Source organism: Azolla caroliniana, unplaced genomic scaffold (genome assembly GCF_043228905.1).
Source record: "Azolla caroliniana isolate FFs.n. ecotype wild unplaced genomic scaffold, voAzoCaro1.0.p SCAF_8, whole genome shotgun sequence".
NCBI classification, from domain to species: domain Eukaryota; kingdom Viridiplantae; phylum Streptophyta; class Polypodiopsida; order Salviniales; family Salviniaceae; genus Azolla; species Azolla caroliniana.
Window position 1 is genome coordinate 3,387,625 of NW_028230443.1, and position 21,668 is coordinate 3,409,292.

Below are 21,668 nucleotides of genomic sequence, written 5' to 3' on the forward strand. Positions count from 1 at the left end.
TTGTTTGCATCGCTCATAGCCGTTGCACCACAACTCGATGTTCATCTTGTTTTTGAGACTTTTGGCGTACATTGTTGATTTCACCTCGTTCGAATCAAGGATGAACATTCGGCCGTCTCTCCGCCCCTTAGCTATGAGTCGGCCATCTTTCTCAATGAAGCAACCTTCGTTGTTGAAGCGGACTTGCATGCCTTGCTCCACGATTTAGTCGATCGAGACCAAAATCTTTGTTATTGTGGGCACGTGCAAGACATTCTTGATGCAAGTTTGCTTGCCTTCTTTCCCAAATGGGACATTGCCGATGTGCCGAATGGGGTGCGTGGTGTCGTCTCCCGTCTCTATGAAGCCGAATCGATCCGACGTTCGTAAATCACGAAACCACTCTTTGTGAGATGTCATGTGATGTGAGGCTCCGGAATCGACGAACCACACATCTTCCGAGTTGGAGGTGCTTGCGGAGTTGGAGGCCATCATAGAGTTCGCTCTATGCCTCATTACGAACATTCCTCCACGGTCGCCGTAGTCGGAATTCAATGCGTGATTCATGAACATTCCGCTACAATTGTCGTAGTTGGAGTTCGATGTGTAATTTGTGAGTTGTCGACTTGTTGAAGCCGACTCACTTCTCTTTTTTCGACACTTCGCCTCGTAGTGGCCGATTTTGCCGCAATAATTGCAAGTTGCGGGCCTCATTTACCGACCTTGTTCGGCTTGGAAGCTCCCCCTTCTTCCGAAGGTTCCTCGATGGCTTCCTCTTCTACTGCCACGACCTCTTCCTCGACCACCGTCCGAATTCGAGAAGAACATTTGTCCTTTCGGTGCCTTGCTTTTGGTTCGAAAGTGGTTTTCTTTGACCAATAACATCGATTGGAGGTTGAAGAACGAAGGAGGCTTTTCTCTCGCCAAGATTGTCGTCCGTAGTGGATCAAATCATTGTGCGAGGCCGCCCAAGCATACTTGAACCATCTCTTCTTCGTCGACATTTATTTTGATGGAGCCAAGCGAGTCGCAAATGCTCTTGATCTTGGCAGTGTAGTCCGACACGGACATATCTTCTTGCTGGATGTTGTTCAACTCTTGTCAGAGTTGAAGCTTTCGGGCAGTCGTGTTGGCGGCGAAAGTTTTCTTTAAATTCGCCCACGCCTCTTTAGGCGTCTTGGCATCTCGAATGTGGCTAAGCATGTGGTTGTGGACACATGTTGTCAAGCAATACATTACCCGACTCGCTCCTTGCTCCCACGTTGGGTAGTTGGTGTTTGTGATGTCGGGCTTGTTTTCGAGTGCGCCATTAATGTAGCTCTAATACCCTTGGCCGACGAGGTATTGGGTCATCTTGTATTCCCAAGATGAATAATTGCTCCGGTCTAGCTTTTCACTAGGGAGCGAGCTACCCATTTGTGTGTTCATGTTGATTGTGTCTTCTCTTCTTTTACTTTTCTTCCTTCGATCACGTACACGTGCTACGTAGCGGCACTACAGTAGCCGATAACCAGATTTTGTCGTTGGCATCTCGAACACACAATCACAGAGTCAGGTGGGCTTAGTGGATTTTCTAAACCACACGCTCTGATACCATGTTAAGAATTAGGTAAGTAATTAGGGGTTAATTAACACCTAATTATGTGATTAAGTTAAGTGCGGAAGATTAAGTGATGTGTGTGTGAGAGGAAGAGAGAGAGAGAGAGAGAGAGAGAGAGAGATACACTTATGAATAACACAAGATGGGGGATGAGTAAGTATATTAACTTTGCATTATAATCATCGAATACAAAAATACCTACAATGTAAGTCTTATATTAAATGTACTTGGGAGTGGAGGATCTAGAATATCCCACTTAAGTACAAGGTCCTATTTAAGGCGTTATAGTCAACACTTCTAACTAGATTCTATCTAGGTAACTACGAAGTTACATGGTTGACTAACTAACTAAACTAAGTTGAGCTTGATCTCTCAACACCTCCATTCGATTGTAACTCTTAGAGTTTTGAATTATACAATTACATTGTCTTGTGCCTGTTGTGATGTCTCTCTTCTCCTTATTTTTCTATTTGATATTGCTTTACTATGCTAACTTAGTGAACTTCTAAGCATAGATGTTATTCTAGTTTTTGCACTGACGGTCTCAAACTTCAACATCAAGGGGTATTAGGTGAGTTCACCAAAGTCGGTAGCATAAAACAAACCTGAACCTAAACCACAAATCAAAACCTAAACCCAATTCAAAGCATGATGCCAAAGTCGAACGCACATTGTCAAAATGAGTGTATATAGTATCAAGGGGTAATAGGTGAGATGACTAGATCCGACGCCATAAACCCTAGTCCAAACCTAAACTCTGAAGTTGAACCTAAAGCCCGAACCCAAATCCAAACCTAGATCCCAGCAAGAGCCCAAAGCTAAACCCCACATCCGAACCCAAAACTTGAGCCTGAGCTTGAGTAGATGTGGCTTCGACTAAATCTCTGGTTCCGAGAGCTTCATTATGCATATATGTAGAGAAAAGAGATGCTAGACAAGAAGAGAAATGAAAGAGAAAGACAAGACAAACAAATGGATATGTATGTATGTATGCATGCATAGGACGTAATATACTCGAATGCATTGGCGAACCTTCATTTTCGGATGAATGTGAACGAATGCGTATGTTATCAAAACATTTGTGCCTTTTTTTTTACACTTTTTACCTTGACTTTCTTACCTTAAATTACCTTATATATAATAAATAATGAATACAAAAGTATGGTATTTGCCATAATTCGAGGGTGTTTACCACATTCGAATGATTGAAACATTCTCGAATGCATTGGCGAACATTCGTTTTCAGACGAATGCGTATGTTTTCAAAACATTCGTGTTTTTTTTTTACACTTTTCACCTTGACTTTCTTACCTTAAAATAAAATTACTTTATATATACATAATAAACAATGAATACAAAAGTATGGTATTTGCCATAATTCGAGGGTGTTTACTACATGCGAATGATTGAAACATTCTCGAATGCGAATGTACGTATGGTACGTATGGTTCATTCTATAGATTGGATAGATATTTTGGCAGAGAGAGAGATGATGGTGTGCTTCTTGTAGCAGGAGCAGGAGCAGGAGCAGGAGGAGTGGATATGTCGCTTGCTCCATCTCGCCTTCTGCGAGCTTCCGAGCCCCCATCCTCTGTTTCCATAACCCACTTCTCCTCCTTCTTCTTCAATCCTCCATCCCTCTTCACGACTCGAAGGAAATGCCGCTCCATCTCCTCCATTGCCAAGCCTTCGGACGTCCAGGAGCAGTACAGAAGGAAAAACCCTAACCCCAATGTCCGTTCTCCGATCGATCGGCGGCGCAGGAATGTTGTTGATGATGATGAAGAAGGCCTCGATTTCGATGGTTTGCAGAGGTTTTATGAGCTTGAACATGGGAGAGATGCCCTGTATAGGACCAAGAGGTCCGTCCTTTCAGAGAATAGGGATTCTGTGCCAAAAGGAAGATTTGAAGAAGACCCAAGTAGCGTTAATGATCAGCCATGGAATTACAGAGTCAGAGATGCTTCTTCATCCATGGATGAAATCAAAGAGAGTGAAGATGGTAGATTATCATGGACAAACAATGGAGACGGGAATCTGCGGAGGAGAGAAGATTATAATAAGAAAGAGGACCATAGGTCCTTCTGGCAGGATGGAGGAGGTAAGGTTGGCATACGGGATGATAGGAAAAAGCATCAGTGGGAACAGGGACAAAGAGTAAGAAGAACAGAGAATCCCCCTCCCCCTCCATGGATTGATGGATATGGAGATATTAACAGGAAGAATTCATCATCTTTCCAAGCAGAGAGAAAACACATGAGTTTCCCTCCAGGCTCTTCTTCATCTTGGCAACCTGAGAGAGCTTTTCGGAGTGGCACAGAAATGAAGCAAAGTCTGAGGCATGGTAGAGAAGGAAATTCTAGCTACGATATGAAGCTCAGAGATGGTCTTCAAACAGGGAAGAATCAGAGCTTAGAGGATTCATGGCCGTATGCTCAAACTAGGTATGGTTCAAATAGTGAAGATTTGACAATGGGATATAATGAAACAGGGGAAGGATTAGAAGAGAGTAAACATGTTACGAAACCACATTCGGCTATAACTCAAATCATGGATAAACTTAGAACTATCAAAGAGAGGAATACTGTGCAAGAGGTCGTAAATAAATACCCTCAAAGTCATATAGTAGAGTCATTACATCTACCTAAAGCTAGTGATTATATGAAGAATATGGATATAACACGTACAGAACCAATAAACCCTCACAAAGAGGCCCTCAGGACGAAGTTCCCATGGGAAATAGAACAAGATACTGAATCTGATATTAAAACTGGAAGGACATCAAGAAATCTAACATTGGCCGAACTCACCATTCCGGAACCCGAGCTTAGAAGGCTTCGCATACTTTCTCTTCACTTAAAGCAACGTGTTAAGATTGGGAAGAATGGGATTTCAAAAGATCTTGTTAAAAGTATTCATGAACGATGGCGGACTTGTGAGGTGGTGAAGCTCAAATGTGAAGGGCCACCTGCTGGGAATATGAAGAAGACCATGGAAATGTTAGAGGTTAGTGTGTTAACCTCAAATTCTGCTGTATTTATTCAGTGTGGTCTCCAGCATATCCACATACTTGTATGTCTATCTAGTAAGCACTAAATTATTGTGATGAAACATGAAATAAACTTTCACAAATATATGCACAGTGTATGTATGGATTCAATATAAATCTGTATATATTGTATATGTATGCATGTATGAATGAATGAATCTATGTGGAATATATTAGCCCTCAATTTACAAGGAATATAATTGGAGTTAACTTACTTGTAATCATTTTATACCAGCGTACTGGCCCGAGATAGGATCCATGCATAAGTATAACTGAAATGCACAGTGCTTCTTAAAAAAATATTGGAAATTTAAAATTCAAGAAAATAAGTAATTTGGTCTAGAAATGAATGCCTTTGCAGGCAAGCCCTTAGAAGATGGTCTACCTGTCTTCAATCTTCTTTTATAATAGAACCCCAAGGTAATTTAGCTGAATGTTTATTATATCAAATTTATATTCTTCAGCCTGATAGGATACCCTTTGGGATTGTTTGTAATCGGGAGTTTAACTGAAATTCTGGGCATCCTCTTTCCCCATGTCCAAAATTTCCACACCAGAGCATGCAAAAACAAACTGCGACCTAGGATCCAGCTAAGATGTTTGAAATTAATTGAATTGAATTGCCATTTTTGGTAGAGTTGGTACATCAACGTCTGTGATGGTAAGCAAAACCAATTCGTATCAAGATCAAGATTTGGTGGTAAAGACAAATTTTCTCAAGGAAAGTCTATTATTCCCACTCATGTCAGACAACGACAACAAATGAAATCTGATATTTTGCTTACATAGGATGGGAGAAAGGAAATGCATGAACCATTTACATGTGATATTCTACATATGAGTGATGTAATACCATCTAATGAGATTTTTCCATTCATAGAAGCTTTTTTATTTCACCAAAGTACAGACCGTAAATCACATTTTTCGAGAAGTGCATCCGGGAATACTTATATGGTGCATTAGGAAAGAAAATTACTTCTCATCTTTGTGGGAGCATTGTTTACAATAATGCTTATTATTTATTTAGACTTAGTTCATTCACACTCTTCAGAGTCAGATTGGATGCATTTGTGCTCTTACTGGGCTGTCTAGGAGATTTGGCCTATCTCCCCCACGATCAGGAGCAAAGTTGACTTATATGTTATTTTTAGACAAACTATAGATAATGGCATCGCTGTTCGCTTCTTGGCTGCTTTGACAGTACTTTTTCATCCATGTACAGGTTTTTCTTTTGTATCATTTGGATAGATGATATCATGGATTCAGGCACATTATATGCAGCGTATGGGTTGTTTATACCATTTTTTCGTAAACATACATGTGTGCATATATATATCCTATATATAGATAGAAAAGACCAAGGTCAATGAATCCTAATGATATATAGTACTGTGTTTGATAACAAGGAAAAAGAAGAAATAGAATGTGGCCAGGGCAAATAGAGCAAATATATGACAATTGAACATCCATTATAAGCTGCATGAGAGGCCATCAGTATTGCTCATTCATTGGAAGACATATGGAACTTGTGAGAACTCCTCCATGGGTCTCTTTAGAATGCTATCAATTTCTGCCATAGTAAGATGCCTTGCAGAGTATGCTTGGTGGCAGTGGTGCACAATGATACTCTGGATTAACTAATGCCATTTTCATCTATAATACACCTAATCATATCAAGAGCAACCAAACGGAATGGCTGCATCCATAGTACATAACATACTCGAATGCATTTGCAATCATTCCTTTTCATACGTTTGCAAACGGATGTGTATGTCATGAAAACATACTTATGTTTTTTACCTTATAATAAATAATGAATACAAAAGTATGGTATTTACCATACTTCGAGGGTGTTTACCATACTCGAATGCGAATGCACGTATGGTTCATATTATGGTTGCATCAATGAAAACTTGGTACCCAAGCAAGATGTTACTATTATACCATTGATTGTGGGATTGACTTTCAAGTATGTCTGGGTTGTCCCCCCTGAATAATTCAATGTCTGGGACCTTGTGGTCTGGTCAACCTTACTTGGGAAAATCTCTAATAGTGCAAAATCTCCAGAAAATCAAGCCCAGTTATCTGTGATCAAAGTAATCCATTGCTTGATCTACCCTTCTCTACAAGGCAATAAAATTGTCATTACCTTGTTTTAGGTTGTGCTCCTTCATAGATTGTCACATCTTGTTGCATGGAGAATATATATATATAATATTTATTTGCACGTACACTATATATATTAATAACCAGAAGAAGTACCCTCTTTTCATTTAATGCTACAGCATATCTATTCCTGGGTGTGATATTTGCCACTAAATGCAATGTTTTTTACATTCGATGTTGATCATATGAATTTCTAGCTATACTTCTGTATACTACATTACTCTGTATTCCTGGGGTGTGTGTGTGTGTGTATAAACCAGAAGAAGTGCCCATTTGTTAGTAATGCTACAGCATATCTATTCCTGGGTGTGACATTTGCCACCAAATGCAATGTTTTTTATGTTTGACAGTGATCATACGAATTTTTAGCTATACTTCTGTATACTACAGTACTCTTTACAGAAGAAAAGAGAGGGAGATTATATCAATATCCCAAAATGGCCTATGAAGTCCAAAAGGCTATAACAGGACTTGAGAGAGAGATCTGGATGATTAATGACTTGCAGTAAAAATAATCTTCGTGTGCAACAGCAAAAGACTGGGGGCCTGGTAATTTGGAAGGCAGGGAGTGTGGCAGTTCTTTATAGAGGTCAAAATTTTGGTCAACCTGTAGCTGAAATTGTTGATGACCTATTGACAAAGAAGATGGAAAGGATATCGGCAGCAAATCGTCAACAAATGTGGCCAGAAGTGGATCAAACTAATGCTGAGGATACTCCATATAGTGGCTCATCAAATGAATTAAATGAATCACAAGCATCAAAGCCCAAGAGATTAAAACCTGAACTCCACAATATTGAGGAGTATACAAAGGAAATGAATGATATATTGGCAGAATTAGGTCCTCGATATGAAGAATGGACAGGTGCCCAACCAGTGCCTATTGATGCAGATCTCCTGCCGAGGATTATTCCAAATTATGCTCCACCTTTCAGGGTTCTTCCTTATGGAGTCAGGGCAAGCCTTAATAATACTGTTGCAACTCATTTACGCAGGATATCTCGCCCTCTGCCACCTCACATTGTAATTGGTAATCTTCTGATTTCATTTATGCAACTGCTTCTATGCATGTTATCTGGTTGTTAGAATTGAGCTGTAGCAAGCTGCATTCTTTGGGTTCTGTTTTTGGATTTTTGTTCCGTTATTGCACTTTAATCTATTATCTGTTTCTCGGCAAAAGGGAGAGATAGAGATTTGCATGGCTTAGCTGCCACAATGGTGAAGCTCTGGGAGAAAAGTGAGATTGCCAAAATTGGCTTCAAGAGGGGAATTTTAAATACCAATCAAGAGAGGATATCAGAGGAAATTAAGGTTTAAGGAACTTTTATCTCATTTTGCTATTGTTTGTTACCATTATCTCAGGTGTTAACAAACTAACAATGTCAAAGCTAACACGTTAATGCCCATTTTGACAGCAACTTACTGGAGGCTTTCTTCTTTGCCGTGATAAATATTCTGCAACCTTCTTTAGGGGGAAGGATTTCTTGCCTCAAGAGATTGCTTCTGCTCTTAGTGAGCGTGAAGCAATGTCTCAAGCATTAAAGGATGAAGAGAGAGCAAGAGCTGACAGGAGCATTATGGTTCAGCAAAGCACTGGAAGCCATGATGTAAGACCAACCTGGGTTCATATCATGGATCCGGAGGAGCAGATTCGGTTAAGAAGAGAAGCAGCTAGATTAAGACGAGCACAGGTGGTAAACTACCTTGAAAGAAAGATTCAGATGGTATGGCAAGTAGTTCGACACTCTAAATTTGGGAAGTAATGGAGATCTAGACAGTAGTAGTAAGCACATGGATTATTTTTTTAAATGTATTTTGGACTTTTGTAGGCTTTAAGAAGGAGGGAAAAAGCAGGGAAAGAACTTGAGAAGGTTGAGGAGCTTTTGAAGCCAGTAAATCCGCCTGCTGATAAGGAAACCATTACAGAGGAAGAGAGGTTTATGTTCAAAAAGCTTGGTTTGAGAATGCAAGCATTTCTGCTCGTAGGTGAGACCAGACATGGAAATTGTTTATTACTGTCAAAAGAGAAATTTTTCACGATAGCATATTCCAGACTTTTGTTTTCCATTTTTCCTGTTTGATCCATTTCTTTTAATGATTGTCGATGTTGGTAATGGTTTCTGCAGGTCGGCGAGGTGTGTTTTCTGGTGTAGTGCAGAACATGCATTTGCATTGGAAGCATAGGGAACTTGTCAAGGTTATCATCAAAGAGAGGGATCCTGTACAGCTTAAGCAGACTGCAAGGTTGCTTGAGAATGAAAGTGGAGGGATTTTGGTTGCAGTAGAGAAAACATCTAAAGGTTTTGCCATTATTGTCTATCGCGGTAAAAATTATGCCCGGCCATCACAATTACGGCCTCCCAATCTATTGACGAAGAGATTGGCATTGAAAAGACATGTTGAAATGCAGCGGCGTGTGGTACTGTGCTCTATGCTCATCTAGATGCATCCAAATTTTCTATGATCATTTGATAGACATTTAAGGACTTATTAATATTTCAGTCTCTGGAAAGACATATTCGAGCTTTGGAAGAGGAGATTGTTTACTTGAGAGCAGGGCTTGTGAGTAATGCTATCCTGCACTGATTTTTCTGAGTTTTAACATATATAATTTCATATTTTATGGAGGTTTTCTTATGCATTTATTATATCAAAAACTTTCAGAGCAAAATGAACAAAGAGAGAGTTGCGAATGATGAAATCGAGGTTTCAGATGAGGTGAATGCTGATTGTGGCATCTCTACAGAGGTATTTCGGATTTGCAATTTTCTTCCTTGAGGCTTCATATGGCGCGCATTTTTGCAGCAATTTTCTTCCTTGAGCCTTCCTTGGATTTCTGCTGCATTTTTCATAAACTTTCATTGCTAGGCTTTCGGATGACACTGTGAACATGTGTCTAAACTTGGGACGTTGATGAAGTGCTTAGGGGGGGGGGGGGCATGTAGCGTGTTGCGAATTTATGTTCTAGCACACTCCTTGTTTTACAGTCGTTCTGTGTTGACTGATCCACTTTTGGAATCATCAAGAAAACTAAATTATAAACTGGAATCTCAATGGCAAACACTAGTAGCACTACATGTAATGGAGCTCAAGTAAAAAGAGGTTGAAATCTCTTCTTGGCAATACTATATTTAGAAAAACTTCAATTTACCTCTATAAAGCATAGATTAGATCATATCCAATAAAAGTAGGAAGGATGCTTGATGTTTAGTATGGTGACAACTTAATACAACCTAGGACCACTTAGAAATTTTGATGCCATAAAGTTCTAGCTATAAAAGCTCGACATTGAGTCTATAACAAATTTAAGAAGGCTGGCTGAGTCCAGAGGACCTTTGTTTTGTATTTTCCTTTCTTTTCAGGAGCAAAAGAATCATGTGGGGCCATTAGAACAATTATCTCTTATCGACACGGGAAACAATGATCAAGACATCGATGAACAAGATGGATTTGATGCATCATCTTTCAGTGAAGATGATGAAGAAGAGATATCAGTTGAAGATGATGAAGAAGAGATATCAGTTGAAGATGACGAAACGTCTCCCTTAAATATCAGCAAACGCAAGCTTCGACGACTCTGTGAGATGGGCCCTGTGTTTAGAGCAGAGCGTCTTTCTTTGTCTGAGAGGCACTCATTCCGAAATGAAGTAGAAAGCATGAGTAAAGCAGCTCAATATCTTGTTGGTATGTAAATTGCGATTATTTCTTTACTGTTATATAGCAGTATTGATTGGCAAAAATACCCAACAAATCCCATAACCAGGAAAGCAAACACCAAAAAGTCATTTTCTCCAAATGTTTTTACTGCAAAACATGAAGGGGTATTTGTTGGCGATAATGAGTTAGATTTGGCTATCAATCTTTCATTAAAACAATAGTTGTTTTTATTTTGGGTGTCCATATTTATAATGATTCTCTAATAGTGATCATTTTTTCTCATGCTCTAGGAAAGAGCAACCCTTTATCCAAGATTGCAGATGCGATCCGGATGTACTTCCTTGATCATGCCTTTGTAAAGATTGGAGTGAGAGGCCGACCAGCAGGCACATCAGTCCAAGATATTGCAGAAGAGCTTGAGGTTGGTAGCTATTTTAACAAATTTAGAAAGGTCAAATTATCACCGAATGCCACTCTAGTTTACTGTAAGTCTGAAAATGTCACCAAATCTTTTGACGTAACCAAAATGCCGAACTATTCTTGTAAAAAAATGTCTCTGGGAAACCTAAATTATAAATGTAGAAATTTACGTTTGAGTATCACTATTAAGTTTCAATTAGCAACTACTATGAAATTCCGTGACTAGTTTTTTTTAGCATGATATTTTGATTATTTCTCTGGATCAAATTATCCCAAAATAATACTTAATTTTCAAACAATTATGGGAAGCAGAGTGGAATTTTAATATTTGATATGCCCAAATTTAGAAGGTTCCGCTATTGAGATACGTGAGTGGTTGCTAAACTTGGATGTTTGTTTGTTTGCTAGGACTTGACTGGTGGAACGGTGTATGCCCAAGATGTAATCAAAATCATTATGTATCGAGGCTGGCCAAGTGGTACGAAAATGCCCACATCCGATATCTATAATGTCCTCTCACCAGAGCAATGTGAGGTTCTGGAGGAAGAAGATGATGAAGATGAGTGGTCGGATGATGGTGAAAACATTGAGGAAATAGATTCTGAAATAAACGGTGAAGGTCATAACTACGAAGATGAGAGCTGGGGCATTTTGGCTGAAAAAGAGTATCAAACTGATGCAGAGGAAACTGATGAAGAAATCGAGTCGGAGATAGATTCTGAAACAAATAATGAGATACTAGATTCTGACGATGAGGAATGGGATATTTTCGGAGCGGAGGCTCAACAATGTGACTATGATGTCGATGCGAAAATTGCAGAACTTGATTTAGATGAAGATGTTTGACATATACATTGGTGTGCCTTGGAAATGTATGTTATGACTCCTGATCAAGAATATATAATCCGTTGGGCCCCTCTCGGTGCTCTTAATTTCTCAGACTCGATTAAAAAATTTGCAACCCAGCCAAATGGGTTTAGGGTTTTAAAATCCGATCGTTGTGCTTGGCTTCTGTTGCATCACAGAGCGTAACGAAGTCTTGGTGTTTGACGATTGCATTTGTTTAGATATATGCCCCACCCCCCTTCATAGATATAGGTAAAACCCATCAAAGCTTTACATGGCCATATATTTTTACACTAGCAGATTTCAAATGTTAGCAATGGCTGAATCATAAAAAATGCTGAAAGAGAATGAAAGGAAAGCTAATAACAAGAGGTAGGAAGCGTCCATGTCATTAGACCATATATCACAGCCATGGGAGGTGGTTGTGTGGACATGCAATACAAGTGTAAAACCATGTAAATCCGTTATCAATTCTAATGTATGTGCATGCATACCCACACATTTATGTGGTAATTGTAAATGCTCAGACAATCACATTGGTTGTTGGGCTAAAGTTCCTTTTCACATCCTTGCTATGTGGCAAACATAATAGTTGCCTAAGATGGAACTCCAGCCTCCTCTCATGCTTATAGAGAGCACCATATGCAACTCATATTGATTGATCTAATGAAATTGTCTTTTACTTGATTGATCGCTCACTTAGTCACCCCTAACTCCATCACTCGTGCACATGTGTAAGCATTAGGAGCAGATGATAATATTCCTTTGATGATAAATTAGAATAAAATTTGCTTGGGTAAGACTATTATATTCATTAGAATGATTGATGAACCACAGCACATAGGGGGATTCTTGCCAAAGTCAATAAAGGCCGCATTGATTGAGATATGTTATGTTGCGACTACCTATACTTTTTTATTTCCTAGATAAAATCAAAGCTTTAGCTTAGTGCTCAAAAAGATAGCACTAATGCATTTTTAAGACCACTTGATATTCAAAATCTTATCCATAAAGATATATGCTTGGAGTACTTAAAAGCTATTCTCTTTTTTATTGTCTAAAGAAATAAGTTATAGTGACGAGACACATGCTCATATATGAGGCGAAGGCAAGGAAATGTCTATGATGATGATGACAACGATCGAATAATGTAATAGAGAAACAAAAATACAAAATGCCTCGTTCAATGATGCATTTCTTTTTCTTTGATGTCGAGCATGTGGAAAGAATAAGGGCCATTTGTCTACATTCTGTATTTTAAAGGTCGGATTCTAGTTCACTGAATGCGAAGGCTTCTTTTTGACATTTGGTATCTTTTGGAACATTTAAAAGGCAAAACCCCAACAAGGATTATAAAATTCGATTCTCTTGGTGTTTCCGCATCAGAGTAAATCTTTGAGGTATGTTGGATAGGGGCCAAAAAATACGAGCTCGTTTGGTAACTGAAACCTTGGATTTGACGATTGTTGATTCGCAAAAGGGATGCTAAAAAAGAGAACTCAAGTGGGTCATATCATGTGTCTCTTAAGGTGATCAATGGACTTTAGCAAACGTTTGGAACGTGAGGATAATGTAGGGATTGGACTAAAGACTTTGTGAGGGTAAATATGGTGATTAATCTAACCTACGATAACGTCTCAATCATTTATAAATATATGGAGAAGGAAAATACATGCAACATCAACCCATATGGGATCCAAGGAGAAACAAACATAATATTGGGCTTCAAGATAACACCTAGCAACATAAAACATGCCCATATTCGTGACGAAAGAGGGACTATGGAAATATTGTCACATTGCATTTAAAACATAGCGAGGTAAAAAAAAATAAACCTTCGTTAAGAGTTAAAAAATAAAATACTCTTTTAATTTTAAGCTTTACAAAGGCTAAAGGTCATGATGATAACATTGGAGCACTACGAGATCTTTTGATCCAAGAAGAAAACTCAACGAATAAACAAATGTTAAATTGTGCTCGAAAATTGTAGTTACTATCATTATCATATAAAAAGCATCGAAAAATTTTAAGTTTGGTTAAAACATCATTATGTACCATTTCAGTGTTATCCTACAACTTTTACTTTCAAAGGTCTTTTATTCATAATTTGCAAAGGGTCCATTCACACAACACATACACACCAGAGTTAGGTTTTTATATACACATTTAAGGATATGTGTACCCGCTACTACATATATATATATGTGTGTGTGTGTGTGTGTGTGTGTGTGTGCGCTTAGCAAGGGTGTCCTCTCATATGTAAGGTTTGAGAGACGTGGATCGACATTTCAAAATAAATGTACACAACTTTCAATAAGAGCCCAATTAACGATAATAGGATAGAATTGACTACCCATCGATGATAGAAAGAACGCAACTCATATCTAAAATTCTCGTTGGGAAAATGGTAGGTGAGTCAAGGGTTTTGTAATATAGACCCGACGACATATTGACAAGTACTTGCAAGATGAACATTGGTTGAACTATGAAAGACTTTGCAGTCTACCATGATAAGGAATCACATAACATGTGACACATACATACTGTGTGGCTGAAGCCACAAAGGATCAAGATGACATGGTTGGGGAGGAGGGGGGGGTGGGCTCAATGTGTGTCGATGCCCTTTGAGTTGCAAGGTCGCAGAAGTGTGGACCATGATATGAAGGAGGGGTGACATAATAAATATGAAAAGAAAAGAAAAAAAGCAACACCACAATAGTAGTATCACTCAATTAGCACCTCCACCTCCCTTCTTTTCTTATTGCTTCTTATGTAGAAATCTAATAATAACAGATGAGAAGTAGATTCTAAAAGAAAAAGTAAAGAATCACCGGACAGATCTAATAATCATCGAATGGAAAACAAACAGTGATACTTGAAAGATAAGCGAAGAAAAGTCAGTGTCATGGATCGGCGAGGGGGTTCAGGTAATAAAGCATCGATGAAACAGTCCCAAGTGGGAATGGTAAAACATCGAGATAAAGAGAGGCCCCTGTCATGCAAGACGGTGACAAGTGTGTGTGTGTGTGTGTGGTGGTGGTGGGGGGTCGAGAGAGTGTACACATTTGTGTCATGGATTTCCCTAAACTGCACCGTTTGTTCCATATATCTTCCTCGTGTGTTTCTGAGTGAGTATGAACGATGTAAAAATCCCACCCATCCTAGGCAATACCAACAGAAACTGAAAGGCAAATTTTGTTTTCGTGGATGTAATTGTGAAAGCCTTTTGATTGAGTATGTGTGTGTGAGAGAGAGGGCTAGTTTTGGCATTTCTCTAAAATAGGAAAATTGTAATCCAGCCTTATCCATCAGGTAAGCCATAAAAAAGAAGAAGAAGAAGCAGCAAAATAGACATAATATGTATGTACATATATGAATACATTATACATACATATATAAAAAAGACACACACACACATACATACATACATACATATTATATATATAAAAATAAATATATAGTTATTTTTTTATGTTGGAAAAATTTGATGTAACAAAAAAAATAAACAGACAAAAATCAGCAATTATTGTCAATTGAATAAACAAAAAAAGAAAAGGAGCAAATTCGGACCAAATAAAATCCAGCAAATAATTAATAAATATATATTAATATATAAAACAAGAGGAAAAGGGCCAAAAAGAAGAAGAAGAAAATAAGAAGAAAAGGAAGGGGGGGGGGGGGGGTGGGGGGTTCCAAAGAATAAATAAATGAAAAAGCGAAGTTTAAAATATAAAAAATAGAAAGAATATTACTATTACTAATAATAATAATAATAATTATCATTATTTATATTATGGGGTTTGGGCGGGGGGGGGAGGCGGGTCCCAGAGCGCACCCAGTCCGACGTGGCATTTGACGGCGAGCGGGCGTCAAAGATGACGGCGGAAGAGCGGGGTGGGGCCAGACAGGCGGCACGTGGCGGGAGGGGATTGGGTGGGTGGGTGAGGGGGAGGCTCCGTCGTTGGTTCGCGTGACAGCACGTGCGTGGCTTATATATATGAGAGACAGAGAGAGAGAGAGAGAGAGAGAGAGACAGACATAGAGAGAGACAGAGAGAGAGAGAGAGAGTACGTTGGTATGGCGAACGCCATCAGACACTGACGGAGCACACTGACGGAGTAGACGGACGGGGCAGACGGCGCTGACGGCGACGGACGTCAGCGGCAGGCCGCCTCTGCAGCCACTAAGCTCACACAGACACAGAGAGAGAGAGAGAGAGAGAGACAGAGACAGAGAGAGATAGAGAGAGACAGAGACACAGAGAGAGAGAGAGAGACGGAGACTGGCTGAGAAGGAAGGAAAGCCGAAGAAACCATGGAAGGAATGATGAGGCAGAAGAACCGTCTTCGCCGACGAAGGACATAACCAGAAGGAGCAGGAGAAGCAGCACAGAATAAAGAAGAAAGCAGAAAGAAGAAAGCAGAAAGGAGAAAGAAGCAGAAGAAGCAGGAAGAAAGAAGAAGAAGAAGCAGAAGAAGAAGAAGAAGGAAGCAGAAGAAGGAAGCAGAAGAAGAAGAAGGAAGAAGAAGGAAGAAGGAAGAAGAAGGAGAAAGAAGAAAGAAGGGAGGAGAAGGAGAAACACAGCCAACAGATCAGAAGAGGAGACAACTATCCAAGAAGAAGAAGAAGAAGGAAGAAGAAGGAAGAAGAAGAAGGAAGAAGAAGGAAGAAGAAAGAAAGGAAAAGACGACTGTTGAACAAGAATCAGGAGAGGAAGAAGAAGAGGAAGAATTGGAGAAGGAAATTCGTCAATTACCCTTCTGCACAAGTCCATAGCCATGCCTCCCTCTCCTTCTCTTTCTTCTTCTTCTTCTTCTTCCCCACCTCCACCACCGCCTCCTCCATAGCCACTTTGTTTTCCTCTCGAGGAGCTTCTCTGAATATTCTTCTCTGTCAGCATAGCAGTTGCTACCTCCGCAGATCAACGAGAAAAATACCTCTCCAGGTTAGTGTTTGTATTCTCTCTCTGTCGCCTATTCTTCCCTCCCTCCCTCCCTCTCTCTGCTTCACTACCTCCATTCCAAGCATTTTGTGCAAAAAAAAACTTGGTTATCTTCTTGCGTCTGATTTCCATGCTTTCTGTGCTCCGCACCCTCCAACAGACACACACGCACACATTTTCTCTATATCCTGCTCCTATGGAAACCGTCATTTTTCACTTCATTTCTTTCTTAATTAGTATGTAGTTCACGACATTTTGTCCTCTTCTTCAAATGGCCAGGTGTATTCTCCCACTCCTGAGTTGTAGAAAAGACCAGTCTCTTGAATGCCGTGATGATCACTATCATCTTCCATATCCACGAGATTCAACAGTACTAACCGCATGATTTTCCACAGTATCTGTCTCTGTATATCAAACACACATGTTTTCTAGCCATCTTGAGGTGGAAGGGCATATTTTCCTTTTAATTATGGCAATTCTCCCGTGTCACCTTCTCGAGTTTTTGGTATTGCTTGTCTGTGTATACTTAACATACTCGATCTCTCCTACTGTCTGTAAAATTCACTTAGTTGTGCACTTCTTTGCACCTTTCCCCCTGAAAAGGACAGCTACTTTTCTGTATTGTATGCCATGAAGATTTCATCACTCATTTACTTTGTTTTATGTGTAACTGGGAATGCCTGTTTCTCCTTACTTCTGGAAGAAGCTTTCATCCTGATGTCTGCGTATGAAAGAATGTTAATGACTGATTTCACTGGATTTTATCTGATTTTGAAAGAAGATTTCATTCTTTTTTGAGAGAGAGAGAGAGAGAGAGAGAGTAAATGTGTGTGTGGTTCTTCTTACTTGATTCCCACAGAAGATGCCACTCTTGTATTCCTTTCATTTTTCTGTTATAGTCGGTTCCTGAAGAAGATTCCATCCTCTTACTTTCTTCTTCTGGTGGTTTACTTTCAGCAAGCTGGCTGTGGCAAATCTGGAACTGAAGTGTGGAGGGCATGGAAACCCAGACAAAGATCCCTCTCATCCAGAGAGAGAATCTTCTTCTTCCTCAAAAGAAGGCAAACCAAACATCCATGACAAAGAAGAAGAAAAAGAGGAGAAAGAATCATCTTGTCATTATCTTCTCGAGCTTGCTGCTAACAATGATTTGCAGGGTTTCCAGAAATGTGTTGAAGAAAAGCATGCTAAAATCAATGGAATAGGAACTTGGTATGTTAGGCAGAATGGATCAAAGCAAATGGTTCTCGAACAGAGAACTCCAGCTATGATTGCATCTTTGTATGGAAGCTTAGAGGTTTTGAAGTATATAGTAAAGTCTTATATCACGTATGGTGCAGATATAAACCAAGTTTGTGGTAGTGATAATACCACAGCTCTTCACTGTGCTGTTGCAGGAGGTTCTATGTTTGCTGTAGAAGTAGTGAAACTGCTTCTTGATTCGGGTGCAGACATTAGTGTTGTTGATGCAATGGGTAGAACACCAGCTGATGTGATCAGCCTTTCATATAGGCTGGGGAACATGAAGAGACTGGCCATGGAGGAGCTTCTAGTTCGCCGAAGGGCAAGTGAAGGAGGAAGTAGTGATTTCTCTGATGAGTATGAGAACTGCTTTCTTCAAGAGCCTTGTGATGCAGTGTATGGAGAATGCTTGTCAATCTCCTCCTCATCATCTTCTTCATCCCCAAAGTCTACCCAATTAACTAGCTCAAAGAATGGAAGTGAGAAGACACGTGATTATCCAACTGACCCGTCTCTTCCAGACATCAAGAACAGTATTTATACCACCGATGAGTTCAGAATGTATACGTTCAAAGTTCGACCTTGCTCGAGAGCCTATTCACATGATTGAACCGAGTGTCCATTTGTGCATCCAGGAGAGAATGCTCGTAGAAGAGATCCTCGTCGATATCACTATAGCTGTGTTCCTTGTCCAGATTTTCGGAAGGGTGCTTGCAGAAGAGCTGATTCATGTGAATACGCACATGGAGTCTTTGAATGCTGGCTGCATCCTGCGCAGTATCGAACCCGGCTTTGTAAAGATGGCACTGATTGTAACCGAAGAGTTTGCTTCTTTGCTCATACTCCAGAAGAGCTTCGACCTCTTTATGTTTCCACTGGATCTGCAGTTCCTTCTCCAAGGTCATCGTCTTCTTGTTTGGATATGTCTATGATGAGCCCCCCACACACATCAGCATCTCCATTGATGATGCCATCATTTTCTCCATCATATTCTCTTCAAGGATGTCATGCGAATCCGACTATGTCTCCTCAATCAGCCTCTGGAAATGGAAGCTCACTGTCTTTGTCGCAACCCAATAATGTTCCTACACTTCACCTCCCAGGGTCTGCCACCCTTCAAACAAGTAGGTTGAGAGCCACGCTGAATGCTCGGGATGTCCAGTTGAATGATTCAATTCTATTCCATGATTTTGAAGGAGAGCTAATGGGCGAGTTCCAATCATTAAATGTACAATCTCTCTCAACTCAGGCTCGTTTAAATGCAGCCTCGGCCAATGGGACAAACCAATCTTCAAAGTATAGGAATTTGGGTCTCATTGTAGCTCCAAACAATCTTGATGAGATGTTTGTGTCAGAGAGTGTCTGCTCACCTAAGTCACTAGGGCATGAATCCACCCTTCTTGCACAATTTGAAGCTCACATGCACTCACCCATCCAATTTCAAAACCATATGTCTCCCCAGGCCTCGGTTCAAATGCAACTACAAGCCCATCAGCAACAGGCAGCTATGGAAGCTCAGTTAAAAGGAAGTTTCTTAAACTCTCCTAAAAAATCATTGTCTTCATCACCCTTCAGTCTCGGCCCTCTTTCTCGCATGTCTCCACTCAAAGTAATGGATATTGAAAAGCAGCAGCAACAAGAGTACAAAGAAGCTTCACAAAGATCATCATTTGGTCAACATGATAAGCTTAATCACAATCATAACTACAGTCATACTTCTCGAGAGCTCCTCGAGAGTGGTTTGCTATGGTCTGATTGGGGATCTCCTACTGGGAAACCTGAATGGGGTTTCCCAGGAGATGATTTATCCAAACTAAGGAGGTCAGCTTCTTCAGGTCTGCGAGCACCCGATGAACCAGATCTATCATGGGTTCAAAAACTTGTAAAAGAAGGGCCGTTGGATGTTGACACGATCTCTTCTGCTAATGGGATCATTCGTCTCGAAGCTAATAATGATGATAATAATGCCACTATTGGTCTTGAAAGAGAGAATGCTGATATGCCACTTGGTTCATGGATTGACAAGCTCCACCTTGATCATATTGTGGCATAACAACAGACATTATTTCCTTGATTTCTTCATCCACTTAAATATTGGTCCATTCTTAACCAATACCTTTATATTCTGTCACTATTTCCTAACGGATGGGAGCTGCTCCTAGTCTAGTTTTTACCCAAGCTCAAGATACTTTATTTATTTAAATACCCAAGCCAAGAAAGAGGAGGTATATATACATTTATATATGCCTATCTATCTAAAGGGTTTGTATTATTTCTTTGTCTTACTTGCTGCTGATCACTGAGTGGAGATGGAAAGTCAGAAGATAAATTTCCACAGAGGTTAGTGAAAGCTTTAATATATTCTTACAAGAAGAACAGATTTAATCTAGATTCACAGTTTAATTTTAGTTGGAACAAAGGAGGGTTTTGTTCTAGAAGAAGCTAAGTTGAAAGTGCAGGTTCAGTGTTCATGGAGGATGAACATATGTTTTCAGTAGACACACAGGTGGGTTCTATTTATTGATGGGATTTCTATATCTGATATTGCTACAGGTATAGATCTGCCTTTTGTTACAGAAAGAGGAAAAAAGGATACAAGATTGTCCATATATTTTTGTTATGTATCAGAGCATAGATTCTGTTACCTTAGCTTTTTATTATTATATGCAAGCAAATGTATGCTTATTAGAACCATAGCTAGGATGTATGAGGTGAGCAAGGTTTCATTGCCACATCATTCCATTTCTCTAGCTTCTTATTAGAATTATTATTGCTATATATTTATGCCATAATTATGCTACATTCTTTTTGGAAGTGATCAGTCAGTCAATTAATCAATCATATATTATTGTATTCATTCTATACTTTGTTCCTTTTTTTTTCTGTTTTCGCAAACATTGTGAAATTAGGCAGATATTTTGGAGCTTAGAATTGCTATCTTTAGTGAGGATCTCAAATTTTTGCCTTATCATTCATTGAAGCGGTTACCTTGTGTATGGGATCATTTAGAGTGTATAGCCCATTCATAACTAGACTTCTGCTCAAGTTGATTGATAACTTCATTTCTTAAGGTGGTGGAATAATCTTTGATAGCTTGATTGATAATGTGAATTGTTTTATTTAGAGGATAAAACATATGAAAACTAACATGGATCATTTAGAGTGTATAGCCCATTCATAACTAGACTTTACACCCAAGCTTGATTGATAACTTGAATTATTAAGTTGGTGAAATAATCTTTGACGGCTTGAATGATAAGGTGAATTATTTTGTCAAGAGGACAAACCTATAGCTAGAATAGTTTAAATTATAAGTGTTTTGTGATCAGAGTGTGCTGTGTTGAATGAATCTTGAGAAGTTGAAGACATCTCTTAAGTTATTGGTGTTTTGAATTGATAACTTGACTATATTATCATGCCGAGAACATATTCATCAACCTTATGGCCATCTATGGCTAGGATAATGTTAGGCCAAAGAAGAGGCTGGGCAATATGTTATGCACTGTAGAAGTTAAATACTTGCTATTGTGTAATCAATGTATAGATGACACTAGCATATATTACTTACTGGTGTTTTGAATCTATACCTTGATTATATTACCATGCTTATGATATATTCATGCACCTTATGGTCATCTGTGGCTAGCATAAGCTTAGGCCCAAGTAGAGGCTGGGCATAATGTTATGTGTTGTAGAAGCTAACTGGAAATGCTTGTTATTGTGTAAATAAGGGAAGTACCGTAAGTAGATGATATTAGTATGGCCTT

General features: G+C 39.4%; 3 protein-coding genes across 4 annotated transcripts; all 3 read left to right on the top strand.

Moving 5' to 3' along the window:
* Window positions 1-3,093: 3,093 nt before the first annotated feature.
* Window positions 3,094-11,788, top strand: LOC147860810 (CRM-domain containing factor CFM3, chloroplastic/mitochondrial-like). Of its 2 annotated transcripts, XM_087323988.1 has the most exons (12): window positions 4,448-4,585; window positions 4,990-5,048; window positions 7,301-7,824; window positions 7,975-8,105; window positions 8,210-8,518; window positions 8,624-8,780; window positions 8,921-9,213; window positions 9,297-9,356; window positions 9,459-9,542; window positions 10,157-10,478; window positions 10,742-10,872; window positions 11,280-11,788. In XM_087323988.1, exons 2-12 carry the CDS (start codon window positions 5,005-5,007, stop codon window positions 11,715-11,717), a joined length of 2,493 nt encoding a protein of 830 aa, XP_087180114.1. In that variant the 5' UTR covers window positions 4,448-4,585; window positions 4,990-5,004; the 3' UTR covers window positions 11,718-11,788. The 2 variants fall into 2 exon arrangements, with proteins under 2 accessions (XP_087180113.1, XP_087180114.1); XM_087323987.1 differs by lacking the exon at window positions 4,990-5,048 and having other exon boundaries at window positions 3,094-4,585; window positions 7,326-7,824.
* A 6,111-nt stretch (window positions 11,789-17,899) lies between these two features.
* On the top strand, window positions 17,900-20,765 carry LOC147860811 (zinc finger CCCH domain-containing protein 30-like). The gene has a single exon (XM_087323272.1). It carries the CDS (start codon window positions 17,900-17,902, stop codon window positions 18,509-18,511), a length of 612 nt encoding a protein of 203 aa, XP_087179398.1. The 3' UTR covers window positions 18,512-20,765.
* Window positions 18,824-19,954, top strand: LOC147860812 (zinc finger CCCH domain-containing protein 24-like). The gene has a single exon (XM_087323875.1). The coding sequence runs from the start codon at window positions 18,824-18,826 to the stop codon at window positions 19,952-19,954; it is 1,131 nt and encodes a 376-aa protein (XP_087180001.1).
* Window positions 20,766-21,668: the final 903 nt, after the last annotated feature.